The sequence below is a fragment of the Rissa tridactyla genome, chromosome 1, assembly GCF_028500815.1.
Source record: "Rissa tridactyla isolate bRisTri1 chromosome 1, bRisTri1.patW.cur.20221130, whole genome shotgun sequence".
NCBI classification, from domain to species: Eukaryota; Metazoa; Chordata; class Aves; order Charadriiformes; family Laridae; genus Rissa; species Rissa tridactyla.
Window position 1 is genome coordinate 180,266,551 of NC_071466.1, and position 18,189 is coordinate 180,284,739.

At 38.5% G+C, this 18,189-nt stretch overlaps 1 protein-coding gene across 4 annotated transcripts in view; it reads right to left on the reverse strand.

Moving 5' to 3' along the window:
* FRS2 (fibroblast growth factor receptor substrate 2) overlaps positions 1-18,189 on the reverse strand; it is a 58,547-nt gene that overhangs the window by 8,118 nt on the left and 32,240 nt on the right. Inside the window, exons 2-6 of one of the 4 annotated variants that reach the window (XM_054206423.1) lie at positions 11,804-11,909; positions 9,504-9,595; positions 7,501-7,687; positions 4,115-4,273; positions 3,035-3,198 (exon numbers count right to left, since the gene is read on the reverse strand). In XM_054206423.1, coding sequence (XP_054062398.1) covers positions 3,035-3,198; positions 4,115-4,273; positions 7,501-7,687; positions 9,504-9,569 — 576 coding nt within the window. In that variant the 5' untranslated portion in view covers positions 9,570-9,595; positions 11,804-11,909. Of the gene's footprint in view, positions 1-3,034; positions 3,199-4,114; positions 4,274-7,500; positions 7,688-8,033; positions 8,066-9,503; positions 9,596-11,803; positions 11,910-18,189 lie in introns of those variants that run through there. The other 3 variants (XM_054206442.1, XM_054206430.1, XM_054206451.1) reach the window with 3 other exon arrangements.

The following is an 18,189-nucleotide window of genomic DNA, read 5'->3' on the forward strand; positions in this document are numbered from 1 at the left end:
CAGCATCCTCATAGGGAAGCTTAGGAAGAGTGGGCTAGATGAATGGACAGTAAGGTGGATAGATAACTGGTTGAAAGACAGAGCTCAGAGGGTAGTGATTAGGGGCACAGAGTCTAGTCAGAGGTCAGTGACGAGTGGTGTTCCCCAGGGGTCAGTACTGGGTCCAGTCCTCTTCAATATATTCATCAATGACCTGGATGAGGGGATAGAGTGCACCCTCAGCAAGTTCGCCGATGACACAAAGCTGCGGGGGTTGGCTGACACACCGGAAGGCTGTGCCACCATACAGAGAGACCTGGGCAGGCTGGAGAGTTGGGCAGAGAGGAACCATATGAAATTCAATAAGGGCAAGAGTAGGATGCTGCACCCGGGGAGGAATAACCCCATGCACCAGTACAGGTTGGGGGCTGACCTGCTGGAGAGCAGCTTGGTGAAAAGAGACCTGGGAGTCCTGGTGGACAACAGGAAGACCATGAGCCAGCAATGTGCCCTTGTGGCCAAGAAGGCCAATGGCATCCTGGGCTGCATCCAGAAGAGTGTGGCCAGCAGGTCGAGGGAGGTCATCCTCCCCCTCTACTCTGCCTTGGTGAGGCCGCATCTGGAGTACTGTGTTCTGGGCTCCCTGGCTCAAGAGGGACAGGGAACTGCTGGAGAGGGTGCAGCAGAGAGCTACCAAGATGATTAGGGGACTCAAATACCTCTCTTATGAGGAAAGCCTGAGGGATTTGGGTCTCTTCAGTCTGGAAAAAAAGACGACTGAGCGGGGACCTTATCAACACTTACAAATACTTAAAGGGTGGGTGTCAGGAGGATGGGGCCAGGATCTTTTCAGTGGTGCCCGGGGACAGGACAAGAGGTAACGGGCACAAACTTGAGCATAGGAAGTTCCACCTAAACATGAGGAGGAACTTCTTTACTTTGAGGGTGGCAGAGCACTGGCACAGGCTGCCCAGAGAGGTGGTGGAGTCTCTGTCTCTGGAGACAGTCAAAACACGCCTGGATGCGTTCCTGTGCAACCTGCTCTAGGTGACCCTGCTGTGGCAGGGGGTTGGACTAGGTGATCTCCAGAGGTCCCTTCCAACCCTATGATTCTATGAATAGTTGCTTCGGCTAAATATATCTTTGTAATTTCCACGCTACAATGGAAATCTACTGTACATTTAAAAAAAATCCCCAAAAACAAGACAAAACACCGCAAAAAAAACCCCACGATCTCACCTTGTGTATGACTTAAGCAGTAAGAAGAGAGGTTGGCTCTACTGAAAGAATAGTCTGTTCTTTCTCCAAGAGCCACCAGCCTCCTAATACCAGAAACTGAAGCAGAAAAATATACAATTCCATACAAACTATGGCACTCAGAATTAAAAAGGAGCAGGAGCTGGCACCAGGTGCCACTAAGAAAGGCAGGAATACACCACTGGATTGTCCCTGTGGTGGATCAACATATGGCTGAATAGGAATGACTGGAGTAATGGATTCCTTCTTTAAATTTTAATTCTGTCTGGATACCCAAACAGCAAAAGCAGTATTTTCCAGCAGCAGGCACCTAGCCTTCCCAACTTTTCTGTCAAGCTCTACAAGCTGAAGTGTTATTTACAGCTCACTGGACTCCTACAATGATTCCGTAAACTCATTTACTCTTCAATAACTCCAACAATAACACTTGGGATTCTTCTTTGGGGACTCCTAACAAATCCTCTCCCACAAGACAGTTCACTGCACTTTGCCCTGGTTACCTTCTCTGGTTTCCAACACTGTTTCTTGTCACACATGGGAGTCTTCCTAAACCACATTACATTTTATTAAACTTGACTAACATTTTCATCAGAAATCTGAATGATGAGATAGAACACACCCTCTAAAAGTTTTCAGTCTATCCCAGATTGGTTGGGTTTCCACTGAAAGGGATTCTCAGCAGCCTGGAGAATTGACCTCATAGAAATCTTACGGATTTCAGCAACATCAGATGCAAAGTCCAGTGTCTGGTGTGGAACAAACCCAACAGTACAGGCTAGGCACCAACTGACTTGAAAACAGCCTTGCAGAAAAGCACCAGGGGTCCAGGTGTATGGTAAGTTGCATGTGAACCAGCAGTGCGCCCTTGCAGCAATGAAAACCAAATGTGCACTGGTTTGTGTTAGCAAAAGCACAACCAGCAGATTAAGGAAAGTGATGGTCACCATCAATTCAGCACTTGTGAGACTGAATCTGGATTCCCCAGTACAAGACAGACATCACCATACTGGATTAAGTCCAGTAGAGGGCAATGATTAGAGGGGCTGGAGCATGTGACATACAAGAAGTTGAGAGCCCTATCCTTGTTCAGTCTCAAGAGGAGGGCAGGAAACCACCTAATAGCTGTTTTCAACTACCTGAAAGATAAAGAAAATATAGAGACAGACCCTTTTTGGAGATGCTCAGCAAAAGGATATGGGTCAACAGACACCAGCTGCAACAGGAAAAAATGCAATTACATCTTAAGGAGAAATGCTTTCACCACAAAGGTGGTGAAACACTGCAACACATGGCTCAGAGACACTGCGGAATCCCCTTGTTTGGAGTATTCAAAGCATGAAAGGACAAGGCTCTGTGCAGCCACCATCTAACTTTGAAATTTGACCTTGAGGACTCTAGAGGTCCCTTCTAACCTAAGTTATTCTATGATTTCTATTCACCAAATAGAAGATTTACATGTAAAGAAGCTTTTTGACCAGGATCTCTCATTATAAAGTACAATTTATGCATTTAAAAATAATAACATTTTTGAAAAGAGTATGTGCAAATACATACTTTCTATGTCTTTATTTGCATATAAATATGAAGAGCAACTTAGTTACTTTTCCTCAACAAGCTACACCATGAAGTACCATTTTAAAGAGACGAGGCAAACACTTTTCTGAGGTAGTTAACGTAACAGTAGAAATACATTACACCTGATACTGAAAAACACAAATGAAAGCCTACAGAACAAGCATCATGAAAATCTGAACTAACATAGAACTGAAGCTATATGAGGGGAAAAAAAAATACCCACTTGCTCCTCTGGTACAAGTAAAGGATGTGTTGATTCTTCACCGACAGAGGGGAGCCGTGCACTTCCGACAGAAGGATGTCTGCTGGAAGGATGCGATGAAGCATCTCCAAAAGATGGATATCTGGGATAGCCATTAGGTAAACTTTGTGCATTGAACCCAGGAGCTGATTCAATTAGAAAACAAGCAAAACCATATTAAAATAGAACATTTTACTGTATATGAATAAGATGCTTTATATCTTCATTTTCAATTTTCAAAAGAGAAATTACAATATGTAAAACAGTATTAAATATTCACAAGACTCAATTTTGCTGGGGGGAAAGAAAGGGAAAGCAAATTGCAGAGTATAGCATCCCAGTATTTACTGGGAAACATGTCTGAAGCAACCACTGAAATCTAGGTTGTAGTACACAGCATAGTCCTCCCAGAAAACTCACTATCCAACTTCTCTTTCTACCATTAACAACATGTCTCCCTAACAAACAGGGTCTTAATTTACTTAAGCTTCCATTTCTCTGAAATCAACAACCTGGAATTCCTAGTTTCAACTATCAAGCCATCTGCCTGAGATTACCTAAAATTCTCCAGTATTTTTGAAAGGACTTCACTCTACTCATCCATCTACTCACAGCAAAAGAAAGATTCCAAATCCACTGTAGATGTGGTATCACCATTACTTTCCCCCCCCCCTTAAAAAGGTTGGAACATTGCCCAACATTAACATTTCTCAGAAATGCTACAAGTAAAACATGATAATATATTACAAAGCAATTCAATTGGTGTATTCCTAAGTGTTCATAAGAACAGTGCCTCACTGAAGCACTGTTCTTATGCAACAACTAAGTTCCCAGAACTTATTTCTTAAAGCTGAAGAACTTGACTATGGCAGTTTTGCTCCCAGGATTTAGTATCTCAAGTATCTTTAGTATTCAAGAGAATGCATTACTGTAATTAGCCTCTTAGCTTTAAATTAGTTTTCTTTTTAATTACCTAAAGATTTAATGCAAATTAAATGCTATTTTCAGCTAAGTACCACATTACATTCAGGTATGTCATCTAACAGTGTAACCATTACTTACTGGTAGGTGTTCGAGGGGTTCTTGGAGCTTCCAATTCAGTTTGGTGATTATTCCTTTCTACTACTGGTTCTTCTACCACATTTATGCTATTATTCTGCATTATCTCTTGCAACATATTAAATAGCTCTTCTGCACGGGCACATTTAAAGGCAAAGATTCCTATAAATACACAAGAAAAAAATCAAAATCCTTTAACATAAGAAACATGCCTTACAGTGTATGTAACTTTCAAAAAATAGAACTGGAATCCACGTAATGAATACCTGTTAAAGAAGCAAAAATGTTAAGAAATTTTTATTGTGCCAAAAAACACAAAATTACTGTGAGAACCTTTAAAGTGTTTATCTAATAGAAGAATAAGATTCCCATGCACCAAAAGTGAAATTAGAACAGCAAATTGGTTCAGTTAAGAGCAAAACTAAGTTTTGAGTGGTAAATGAGGGGTAAAAAAAAAACAAACAACAATCAAACCACAAAACAAGGCAAGAGTTGGGGTTTTTTTAAGCTGATCAAAAGGAAACCTGTTAAATAAATATATTTTTTAAAAATCAGAAAACACTACATGAAACTACTCTGGTGCTACAAGGTCATATTTTTTAAACCAGATTTCTATTAAATTACCAGAAAAATAAGATACCTGCACAACAAGAAAGAAGGATTTAAACACTGGGTAAAAGTTTAGTTTCTTTAAGAAGATTAAAACGAAAAGCTAGTGAGACAAACTGTGTGAAACGGACAGTAACGAACCACTTGCTTTAGGCTAAAGGATAGACACAGAACACAAAGTTAGCAGCAATACCATGTATTTTGCGTGTGTATTGTGCCACTTTGCCTTTAAACAGCAGGGAGCGCCCCAACTTACCCTCACCAGCAAAGTCGCAGCTTTGGATTATTCTTCCATTGAAAGCATGAAGTTAAAGTTGACATGCTTGTTAAACGTGGGTGCAGGTGCTCATTTTTTAAAGTGAGTATTACAGTCTTAAAACACTCTTTACTAAAAACTACCTACCTATATAGCTAGTTCTGTAAGTGCAATTATGTTAATATGCTGGCAATTACTATCATCATGTATTTATTTAAGAACGCAGAACTGTGACACATCAGAACTACCAGAAATACTCCACACGGCAGAAGTTCACAAAAACCCAGCTGGGAATATACCAAACGGGCTAAGAGGAAGGACACTCAACAATTAATATTCAGCTGGTGCAGTGAATAAGCTTCATGCTTGCAACACAGCAGCTGTAGAGCTGCTTCTACTACATTTCCCCAACCCACAATCCAGCTCAAGTACAATAGTCCATGTTTAATTTTTCGTGTATTTCTAAAAATTTACATTAGATACTTAAATCTTAGCAGACAAAAATAAAATAATTAGGTTCAAAAGCTTTAAAAAGCTCCCAGTATGTTTCTGAGAAATTCAGCTGCCTTTGTCCCTTTGTTTAAGAAAAGCGCTTCCAATTGCTGATTCCTTAAAAGATGAGGTGAACTAAATTGGCACTGAAACCTCAAGCAAAAACAACTTGATGAAACCTTGATTTTTGTTAAATACACATTAAATACAGTGTTATCTGTCACTAACACAATACGGTGACACATCAGCTCCTTCAAGCATTCAATCCTAATTACCTATTAGCTTTGCTCCCAAAACACGTCTTCAGGATTTTTAAAACCTAGCACAAACTCAATGTTTCACCATCACTGCATTCTGACAACTTATCAATAGATATAATTGGAGATTAAACAGAAAACACAAACAAGAATACTGACTAATGTAATCAGTAAAAGTTGCTGGGCAGTATTCAGGGTATTCTCAAATGAAAAATTCTTGGTCATCTCGCCAAGTGAAGATGAAGTTTTGCAACTGTGCCCACAAAACCCAGTGTAGGTCTCAGGAACAATGCTCCATTGCAAAATGGCAGCAGGGAGAACATATTCTGCCAGATTTCTTTTTTCCTCAATATTTGCAGTATTTTAGTATTACATAAGGAAGGCAAGAAACAAAAGAGGGAGGAAAGGGTTGCTGCTCACACAGCCTGCTTAATCTTCTCTATTAAAAAAAAAATAAATTAGGAGGGAAGCAGAGAAGTCAATTAGACTTAGACTCAGTAGACAATTTTGCAGACTTGCTAATAGGCCATGGAAAAGAACCTCCAAAATAGTATTTTCAATTGAATTTTATTAGTATTTCTTTTACATGTTTAGAAGAAGCAGTAAATTAAACCTGCAAAATCAATTAAAGTGTTTTTCTTCAAAACAAAGTTTGTTACTTTCTTCTCAGAATTCTGAAAATTTAGTTTAGTATGGAATATACTGTAACATTTGAAAACATCTCTATTTCTCATTAGGAGATGAGCTGAGAATGCCTTCTAAACTTTTATAACAACAACAAAAAAAAAAAAACCTGTCTGCCCTTACCTCTGCTTGGACAATGAAGATTGTCCAGCTTTATGATCAAGTTCATTCATCTTCCTGATTTTTTACAGTGAAAAAAAATATGAATTAAGAATTGCAACTGCTAAATAGCATTATTGATAAAAACAGTAGTAAATGCTAAAAATCCACAACAAAAATAAAAATGCAACTTAATTTCACAGTATATGAATATGTAAGAACACACACAGCTATATCACAGTAGAAAGGTGCAAAATAAGGCTGAAACCTCAAACAAAACAGCTATTCCCTCGGGGACTGCTGCAGTGAAGAGAAAGAGAAAAGCCTGCATCTTTTCATGGGGAGCCAACCTTGGCTAAGGCAGGCGTGATCTGGGAAGTGGAAAGGTAACCATGTTTTTCCAATTAAAGCCACACAGAAAATAACTGAGCAGAGCTGGAGTTTACACACTTCATATAAAAATGTGTCAAAATTTGAGAATGATGTCATTGATATAAATGAAAGTGGTATTTGTTTTAGGAAAAGGATGAAACACAAGTGCGTTACTGAAGACAATAACAGGGTAGGAATATTCAGTTCATACCAGTGCTCCAGTCTTTTAATAATCTGAAAGTAGAGAATTCTTTGAATTCTGAGAAGATTCTCCACAGTTTCTGGTTTCACTGCCCCTCCCTGAAAGTCAAGTCAACCTCTGAGGCAGGAGAGTTTCCCTGTCAAAACCACCTCCTAAGTTGACCCAGAAGTATCCACACATACAAGCATGAAGTGCTCCAGACCTACAATCCCAGAAACTATGTGCAACTCAAATCCTCATTTTACCATAAAACCATCGCTCATGCTTTTTTTTCCAGAAGCCACATTCACATAGCCTTTACAGTCCTTGCCAAAGGACAGGCAAATATATATATTTTTTTTTTTTTTTTTTAAAACAAAATTGTCTTCCAACATCAAATAAATTTCCACAAAGCTTTATATACAAAAATTCCACATACCTTGTCCAGTTTGACACCTTCGGCCACTTTCAAAAGAGAAAAGATTTGAGTCATAGCCATAGCGACGGAGACAGAGGTAGTGCCATTTTACAGAGTCCCTTTTACGGGTGTACAAAATTAGTTCTGTATCTGTAAGTTCCATTATGCCAGAACCCAGTTCATTACCATCATCATCCACGTTAATAACCTATAAAAAAGACAGTTCAACAGCATTAGGTAAGTACTCTTTTCAGCACCAATACCACTTCTGATAATGCTTCACTGATGTGCTCCATCTGCTCTGCCATATGAGTTACGATCCTGAAAGGTTTTTTTTTTAAAAAAAAAAAAAACTAAACCTTTCCAAACCAGTTCCTTTGCTCCCCCAACCGAGAATTAAAATAATACATATTTAAAATCAATATGAATGAGATTGCATAACATTATTGTAAAATCTGAGGAGAAATTTTAAAATAGATTTGTAAGTTTAATTTTATTTTTTTAAAACTGGCTTTATGTACATATTCTAGTATTTCCACACAGATAAGGCATACCTCAAATAATGGAATCTTTCAGAGCCCCATTTCTAAAAAAAAAGATATTTGCTTTGTCATATAACTCCACTTACAGTTGGGAAAAGGAATGAAAAAGGATAAGGGGCTCCAAGATAAAGCTTCCTTCACATACCTGTATAGCCTTGCACTGTGCTGAATCACCAGACTGTTTTAGATTTTTTTTCTGCCTTTTTAAAGCCAACAAATAGTTCAAATACCCTATGGTCACCTTGCATGAAAACATGTGTATAAAGCTTAAACTCTTAGTCTTTCTGCTTTTAAACCAGTTGGTCATCTGCATCCTTTATGGAAATCAGACAATGTATATTTTCTTCCACATATATTTTACCTCACGATACTGCTTTTAGTGGGATTCCTTCTTACTCAATAAAAAGGCTACCAAAAAAATCCTCCCTATGGTATCAATTAATGTTACTCCTTAAAGAGGCATTTTCAACTTGAAATCTAGTCAATCAAAAAGAATTAGGAATAGCTTCATCTGCCACCGAGGCTTATGCCAACTTTTTTCATTTTGCAAATTACATTCTTTCATCTTCTCCCCCCTGCTGCTAAATCAGCAACCCACACAAACAATAGAGAAATTCTACAATGAGAAAAATAGGAACTAGTTACACAAAGTGATGTCAAATTCATAAAAAGCAAGAAAACAGAAAAATATTTTATCCTTCAGCTTTTTGTACTGATAATATTAAACATTTCCAGAAATTCCCATGGCTTTAAAGCTCATTTCAGTGTTGCCCTAAGGCAACGCATGAATCATTTTTCACTATGGAAGCATTACGTTCCTTTGCCAACTCACGAAGACAGTTTGGAGCACAGAAGCAAATCTGACTTGTGTGACTATGCAAAGGTATGTTTACTTAAAGTCACTGACTTCAGCAGCTTCGTGCTAAGCATGTTAAGCGCATGAACAAGTGTTCACAAGCTTAGAAATTCCAGGCATATAAGGGACAGAAGCTTATTTATAAATAAAATTCCTTCAAGTAAAGGACGAAAGTTCTCAAAATGCTACAATCAGTTGTGATCTTCAAGTAAAATCCTCCATTGGTGACCCCGCACATCCAGGTTTGTAATCACACTTCTCCAATAGCTCTTCCCTTACCCTTACAACTCCCTTCCTAACTTCCATAATCTCCCAGAAGCAACAACACTTACTTGGGCCCTACCAGCTGAAATGCAGACGGACCAAAACCACAGGGCTTTTTCCTCCTTCCTTAAGATCAAAACTGTCATAAAGAAGCCTACCCTGTCTAGAGAATTCCTGTCACTGCTGGTAAGAGAGATTTCTAAAGGGGCAAGAGAAACCTGTAGCCACAGACACGTGCAACTGTGCAACGGTTGAACCGTTCAGTAATTCTCACCCTATTTTCATATAAATTTTTTCTATCACAGACCTACTCTGCAAGAAAGCAACAAAATAATTCACAGTACACCGCGTCAGTTGCTTACCTTAAACTTGTTTCGATGGTTATCTGGGACAGTTTCTTTATCTGGACAGCTACAACAGCTACCCATGACTTCTTTAGAAGACCATGTGATCTCTAAAGGAGAAAAAACCACCCAACAAAACGATCATTTAGTTGAAGCAAAAACAGTATCATCAACAAAACAATGCAACACAAATTGCTCTCTGAAATTACAGTTCTTCATGATGAACTTTGCAGTCATAAGTAATAAAAAAATCAACATAAATAACACAAATATTTTTAAATATTTAAGTTAAGAGAAGTTAGATTTGGCATTAAGGAGCGGCAACACCAAGCTCTTAAAGTCCTACCAATAACTCAACTTGAGGTTACTACCAAACAGACCCACTGGATTTGCCACCTTTATTCCCATGGTAGCAGCTTGGGGGAAAACAAAACCCAACAACTTACTGGGTGCGATTCTCATCTCCTAAACCAGGGCCCTTTACACAAGGCAACTACCTGGATACCAGTTCCGTCTAAATGAGCACTCCCCAGCTTAGACTGCTGAGCACAGCCCTGCCCTAGTGACGCCCACACAAGCCCTGGGCTGTAGGAGGTTACCAGGCAGAGGCAACACAAAGAGCCCACATGGCGATGATCCTGAAAGGCTGCCCTGGCTCCGGCAGCTCCAGGGCTGGCTGGCAAGAGAGGGTGGAGGTGTCCCAGGCCTGCAGGCAGCCCTGTGCTGGCACCCATGCGGTAAGGCTTTCTCTGTGCTTCCACTTTTAAATACTTCGCATATAGCAATGTATATAAGACTATGTAATCGAAGTCAAGGGAAGGAAAAAAAAAAACCACGGTCAACACTAATATTTTAAAACTTGGGTTTTTTTTTAATTTCTGTTAAGTTCCATTTGGATTAAGTTGTATTACACAGTCTACTTAATTTGCTATAAAACAGGAATTCAACTAACACTGAACAGCATGGCTAAATGAAGGAACCCAAGAATAACTATTTGATATTTTGATACTTTCATTTAAAGACTTTTGTATATATGGTAAAACTTTCTTAAAACAGTATGATAAAATATTAATAGAATCAAGTCTCACAACTTGTTTCTCCTCCTTCTACCACCTTGCAGAGGGTTGTAAGTCTCATGTTTCTTAAATACACGGAAGTCAGATAAAAGAAAACTTAACCCATTTACATCGTCTTTATATTGGATAAGAACTAAAATTTCCACTACACAAATGAGAAGTGAGGCAAAATCCTGGAAGACAGCTACTAAGGCAACAAGAGATATGATATTAGGAATCGCAAAGAAGGAAGACAAAACTGGTTGGTAACTTGTCCTGACTAAAGGGGGAAAATATCTGACGTCACCTTAAGAAAACCAGGACTTGCTTTCTAGACAGGCATTTGTATTAGCATGCGGCAGAAGTATCCAAGTAGCACTTCAGTCTGCCAAGAAATAAGGTGCAAGGAATACAATGAAGAGCAGCTAACTCCTCCCCTCTTCTTGACCAGAAAAGCCACTCAAAAGAGATACTGCTACCCTAGAGACTGTATAAATCTGTATAAATTTTTTTTGCTTATAAATTCTGCTCTTTTTGTTTAGAAAGGGAGATACAGGTAATAAAACTTATTACTAATTTCCTAGCCTGGCACCCCACAATGCCTCACTACAGTAATGTTCAGATGTTGGTCTTGTTAGCCTACTGATGCTACCCTATTTATTCTGAGAATCCACTGCTAAAAAGAGCAACAGGTAACAATAGCTGTAATGCAGATTAACAATGAATATATAAGTTTGCAGCAAACACTTTCAGGCTGTGGTCCATATAGTAGTCTAGCTGCAGACGCTTCTAGCGGCCTTCAAGAACAGATGCTTGCACTTAATAAAGCACAGTTGTAGACCTCCCCAAACAAAGTGGAAACAGAACTAGAGAGCAACATGCTGTTATAGTATCATGACTTCCTTTGCATTCAGCATAAAATAACTGATCAAATCTGTTGGAGGCAGATGCCTACAAACTTAAAAAATAATAATTAAAAAAAACCTTAACTGCAAAGTAGTTTGGGAAAAATCACTAGAGTTGCAAGTAGAAAGCTGTAGTATATGAAGATGTATGAAGTATAGCCACTGTATCTCAGAAATGACAAAGAAAGGATATGTAATCAATAATCATACAAGCTTGTTATTTTGTCTCCACTATATTTTAATGTTAATACTTCAGAAAACCAAGAACTGCAATGCCGCTTCAAAGGAGAGATGTGAACCAAGGCTACAAGGAAGAAATGAAACAGCTAGGGAACTGGCAGAATTAAAAATCACTCACCTAGATTTGGCCATTAATATTCCCAGCCTTTCCTGCAGCATCAGGGCTTCTGTCATACTCAAAGTGTCATGCTGTCTTGTCACAGAACTAATCATTTGACCTAGAACTAGAAGAGCACATAAAAACATAATTTTTCTTGGTTTTGTAATTCCAGGTAGTAAACTAACAAAAATACTTTCTTTTTTTTTGGCAGTATTATGCCAAGTGAGATCTTCATGGCTAGGCTACATCTTGAATGGAGTTTTAGAAGAGAGACTGATCTATTAGAGCTTCCCCATCACTTCAGTGCCTACTCGTAAGAAAATAAGCTGGTGTCCCTTTCTGCCATGTAGCCTGTCACACCGGGGACTTCACTCATTTCTCCACTCACTCTTTACCCAATTTGGTGTGTGGAAACGACAGACGCAAAGCTCCCATTATCCTTAGCACATACCGAACCAAACCACAGCAGACAAGCAGAAGAACACATACAACTTACTCTGCTTAACTCCCTCTTGCTTATCCTACTGAACATATACAAATGCTGACTTGTATGGCTAACACATTGCCCTTTCTCTACTTCCCTCATGATTCTTGCTCCATGACATTAACCATAAATTGCTTGCTTTCACTTCCCCCGCCCTCCAGATTACTCTCATACTGACTATCCACTCACATTTAACACCGAAAACTCAACTGCTGCTTCCATCAGGCTAACAGTTGGCAGCCTCCATCCCCTGTTTGTAAAATTGCCAAATGAGCACTTGATGTTTCCTTTGACGCTGCTTCTTGAACTCAAGAGAAGGGCTAAATTCTCAGAAAAATACTTTATTATTAGCCTTTCTTATCAGCCTCTTGGAATGTCTATGCAAACTTGTTTAAGACCACTGCAGCTCTGCTTATCCATACTGCTGCAATTCTTTGTATTCATCTGCTGTACTCTGCCTTACGCCTGGATTAAAAGCGTTTTGGGAACCCAAAGCACTCTACTTTTTTTGCATAGTATCAAACGTAACATAGTCCCAAACTCATCCCAGGTCCTAGGCATCATGATAACAGCTGCAGAGCACTCTTACCACTCCACCACTACTGTGGAGGTAACGTGCAAGGGAACAGCAGAAATTCAATACTGGTAAATACAAAATAACACACCTAGCAGAAGAGCTCCATCTGTTAGGAAAGATCACTCATGTAGTCATGCAGTTCAATGAAAACACTAGCTCAAAAGCTATCATAAAGCAAACAAAACAGAATTGCTCAGAAAGAACCAAAAGAGCCAAAACACAAATTCAGTTCTATTGTATGAATCCACAGTGCACCCACAGACATAGCAATGTATGCAATCGTGCCTCCCCCATCAAAAAAAAGGCAGCGCAAAACCAGAAATATGCTACTTGGACGGCTCAGCCTGTAAAAACGGACCACACAGGACAGAAAAGATGAGTATAGAAGTATAGGTGACATGGAGAAGATAAATAAAGCACAACAATTTTCCAAATGCAAGCATGAGGGAGCAGCAGTTGATATTATTAAGGGGCAAGTTCAAAAAAACTACACAGAAGTACTTTTTACACATAGTATGTAGTTAAACTTTGTGACCTACATCTTGTGGGAACAAGTTCCAAAAATTTAAAGATTCAGGAAGTAATTGGACAAATGCAAGCTCCATGAAGGGCTTTTAAACTCATGGGTGTTACATCTGGCTCAAAAAGTCTCCAAGCTGCAGATATTTAGAAGGGTCTTAGGGAATGAGCATAAAATGCTCCTTCTTACTATTCCCTTCCCTATAGATTTACTATTGGCTGTCAGAATTTACTCTTTACTGTCAGAAAGAGGAGACTGTACAAACCAGTACTTCAAGTCTGACCCAATAAAGCCATTCTGGTTAACCTAAAAGGATGACATGGATGTCACATAAGTTTTTGAGCGCACTGTCATAAGACATTAAAAAAGGAAATAATTAACAACTTGTATTTAACTTGAAACTAAAATCTAGATTTCACAAAGCTACAGAAGGATAAACTTATTGAACTGCTTGATAGATAGGTATATTTGTATACACATACTAAACATAAACATTCTCTGCTGTGCATAAATGGTATTTAGTATCAGGAACTTGCTGCAAGTCACACACCCTTCCTGTAATTTATTTACTTGCCCTTTAGCCAAAAGCTTTCTTGATCTAGGACAAAATTGTACACAGTTGTATTCAAGATCTATCCATCTGCACAGGCTCTGGTTCTATGATGGCCCTACCCAATCTACCTGGCATTATTTAACTATGTTTTTTGGTCAGGTTAGGTTTTTGTTGGCTTAGTACACCACCCCAGCTCAGCAGAGAGTCTAGCAAGTGCCAGAGCCAGTGGGGGACAGAATCCCAGCCTTAGGCACCTCTGCTCAGTTTTTAGAAAGCTTAGCCCCTTCACTAAGTACTGAGATTTACTTAGTTTACCAAATTAACTACTAAAATCATCGGGATGGGAGGACAGGGAGCAGAAAGTCTGACCCACCCACTCTCGTGGAATCTTAGATACTCGTTAGAAAAATAATAAAATTAAAAATTTTCACAGGCAAGTTACACTAATGCAGGTGTGTTTGCACTGGTATTTACCCTGATATTTTTCTAGTAAAGTTTTAAAGCCTTCATATGGTTTGGCTACCTAAAGCAGACTAGCCTGTTTCAGTTACCTAAGGATGTTTCTTAATTCATCTAAACAGAGTTTTAAGGGATAAAAGAAAGCATATAAATTTACAGCACCTAACTTCTTTTAAATGTAAAGCAATAATAAAATTCTCCAACCAGTTGTTTCCAGTTACAAGTTGGCGATTTACTCTGTTTGGGATTTTCTTAAATCTTCCCAGATTGCAAAATATTTACCCAAACTTAAACATACAAGCAGAAGTAGACATTTTCACAGTCACAACCCTAAGTGTTAATCTTTCCAGTTATTTCTAAAATGTCAAATTTAGGAGCTGTAATTTCCCGTTCGTGAAGCATCAGTGGTGGCTGGATGCAGTCATGCAAGGAGGGGAAGGGGACAAAGAGTATTTTCTGCTTCTCCCTGACACTGCAAGGTAAAAATCCCAGGCAAGACAAACCAGGACCAGCCCTTATCTAAACCTTGTTAACAGGCGTGAAAGTTAGGAACTGCCATAACTTCACTGAGATTTATTACATGGCTTTGTAAAGTAAAACATATCTCTTTCCGTCATAGACTAAGCAGTGGCGACAAATTATGCTAATATCAAAAGTCAAGGATCTTGACTGTGTGCAAACACAGCAGATGCTCTTTTAAAAAAAAAGAGTCACACTCAAAAGCTTACAGAAATTCCAACATTTGCAATTCTCCATTTTCCCCAGGTTGGAAACGGTCTGAACAAGAGATGCTTTCCCCTTGTGTAAGAAAGGCCACATGGACAAGCTGCAATTGTACTTCTTTTGCACATGATAACTGGTCACCCCATTAAAGTCAGCTCACGGTTGCAAAGCTGATCTAAATACTGGCATTAATTTAGTTCTGCATGCTCTTGTTGCAAAATCAAACATTAACTTTGAGGGATATTTTCTGTACGCATTAATTCCTAGCACACACCTTTTAAAAACCAGGGAAGGAAAAGCCCCAAATGATAGCACGCCTCAGAAGAGGTCGGGAGAAGCAAAAGGTGCCTTGTCTGTAAGCCAATCTTTTGCACATATTATTTTCAAATGAAAAAGTGGCATTGCAAACCACCAGCTGCCACAGTGCTACATCCTCTCTATGTCTTGCTCTTAGGCCTACAAGTAGAGAGCACAAAACATAACTACAGTGCATCAACATAATTTTAAGGTTTTTGATACCACAAAATTGCAGTTTAAAAATAAATAAATAATAAGAAAAGATGACATGGGCTTTTCCCTCCTTCAGAAATTTTAACATGTAGAAAGCCCAATAAATACAATTGAATAACTGGAGAAAGGTGCCTGTGTACAGGCTGTTAGCACTCAGGCTGACAAACACTTGAACCTATTCGTTCACATATTATCAAGCACTCAATAATATTTTGATCCCAGCTAAGTGATATAAACACATACTTACACTGTCATTTCTGCCTATTACATTCTAAATCGCCCAATGTAGAAGACTACATCTACTTTTAAAGTGTCAGCATCAACCATTTTCAAAGACTGTTTCTTGTACGGCCTATGCTGTTGGGGTGAGGGAGAAAGACATAATCCCAACCGCTAGAACATCGAACTCCTCTGCACTTTTATTTCCTACTTGTATTTAAAATATTTGCTTTAAAAGGTAAAGAGAAGTATTATCAAACCCTCTACAAGTAACACCAGTTTCTGTGGATAATAAAGCAGTTATAATAAAAACCAAGCCAACAGAAATGCTGTGAAGTATATTAAAATTGCAAACGCATTGACACATGGATAAATCAAAATCAGGAGTATTTCACCTTCTTCATTAATTTCTTTAAATAATTCTATTTAGCACCGTGAGTAGAATAACATTTTTCAAATTGTTAAATATTTTTAAAACTTGAAACTGCCTGGCACTTCATATTTCTTTTTTCTTCAGGAACAAAACAAGGATGTAACCTTCATAGTTTAGACATTTCTCAAAATGGATTCCATAACCATAAAGGGTTAGCCATGGTTTACCTAAATTTGAAATATGTTATTAGCCACCATGTTTTATACCAACACTGAAATCAATCATTACAAAAAATTAAGTCCATTTAAGATATTTTTTTTCAGCTGAAAATATTTGAGTATTTCAAATAGTATACTATTTGAGTATTTCAGAACTACAGAATTGCGTTCTTCCAGCTATTTACTATCAAAGAAGGATCAAAAAGACTATATTCAATTTCAAGTTTTATTAACACACTCTTTAAATGCAAGTTATATGAATGGCGTCAATACCTGCTCCTTTCTTAACTTCATAGTTAATGCTCATATCAATCAAGTAAACAAACAAATAAAAAGATGGAAATGAATTGTACTTGACAGCTTCAGGAGAAATCCAGTTTTTTAAAGGGAAAAGCCTAATACTTGGGAGAAGAGTGGAGGGAACAGACAATGTAGTGGTTGTCATCTGTACCAAGGTTAGGAAGATTTCAATATCATAGCTGCCTTCTGTGACATAAATTCAAGTTGCTGTCTAGTGGGAAGACAGTCAGCATGACAAGCATGTATTTATTTTTAAAAAACCAAGTTCTCCGATATTTTCATGTTCACTTTTTCAAATTGTTCTTTTAGCTGCAGAGTTTTGTTTAGTAGCTCTTTTCAATTTAATGTTACCTGATCATAACAGTGACACAGCAGGAGACTAACCATTTCTTTTCCTCCCCATTTCGGGTCCTCTTTAAAAGTTAAGTTTTTGGGAACATTAGATACATGTATGAAAAGACAACTGTTACTTAAAAAAAAATACATATTCTGCTGAAACCAGCATTTGTGGAAGCAAGAAAATTTAAAAGTGGCTAGCATGTTTTCTTCCTAAGTTCTTAAAACTTTGAAAGAACGGACTTTACAAGCTATTTCAAATTCAGATTGTGCCATTTCAATTTACATCTACCATGTAAAAGACACTTTACCACAAAAGAAGAAGTTTTTAACTTGCACACTACTCTCCATCCTAGAGTCATCAGTGTTGGGCACTTCTCGTCATGAAGCATTCTCATCGCAAGAACAAGTGGCAACAGCCCACACAATAGAAATACAGAAGTTTACTTAATACCTAACAAAAATAATACCTTTCACAGAAACCGTCACTTTGCAGAAAGAACAACTCGTGTGAAGTGATGCACATTTGGCTGAGAGCCAAATTTCGTCCTTCTGTTTGATGGCCCTAAGAGCACTAGGGGGGACCAGACCTCCTAGGAAAATCAGAAGGTTCCTGGAAAGCCTTCCTGAAGCCTTCAGAATTGCCTTGTTGTGGACCTAAACTGTATGTCAGATTGGAGCCATATTTTCCTGCAACATAGCTGAATCTCTCGATATTAACTGTAGCACAGGGAAGCTACGAGCAGGTTTTTTGTTCCTTGACTTCCGTTGTATGAGCCTGTTTGAAATGGGAGAACTTGAGTGTGCCCCTCCTTAACCTCCTTTCAGGTAAGAGAATGTACCTCAAATTACAAACTACAGACGCAAGTGGGAGACAACAAAATATTTTTTTTTTTCTGAAAACCCATAAAGTCTCTGTTAAGAGACACGAAGGCTGCTGTATCTGCAGCTTAAAGGTAGAATTAGCTCTCCACAAAGGATTGTCCCAAGCCCAGAAAGGGCTCTTTCTCCTGATGCCTTGGAGTTCAAGAATTATCAGATGTGCTGACAATGGGAAATTATTTGTATTTGTACAAAAGTATTCACAAATTGCTTAGTATTAAGTAAAACTCCCCCTTCTCCTTTCCTCCAA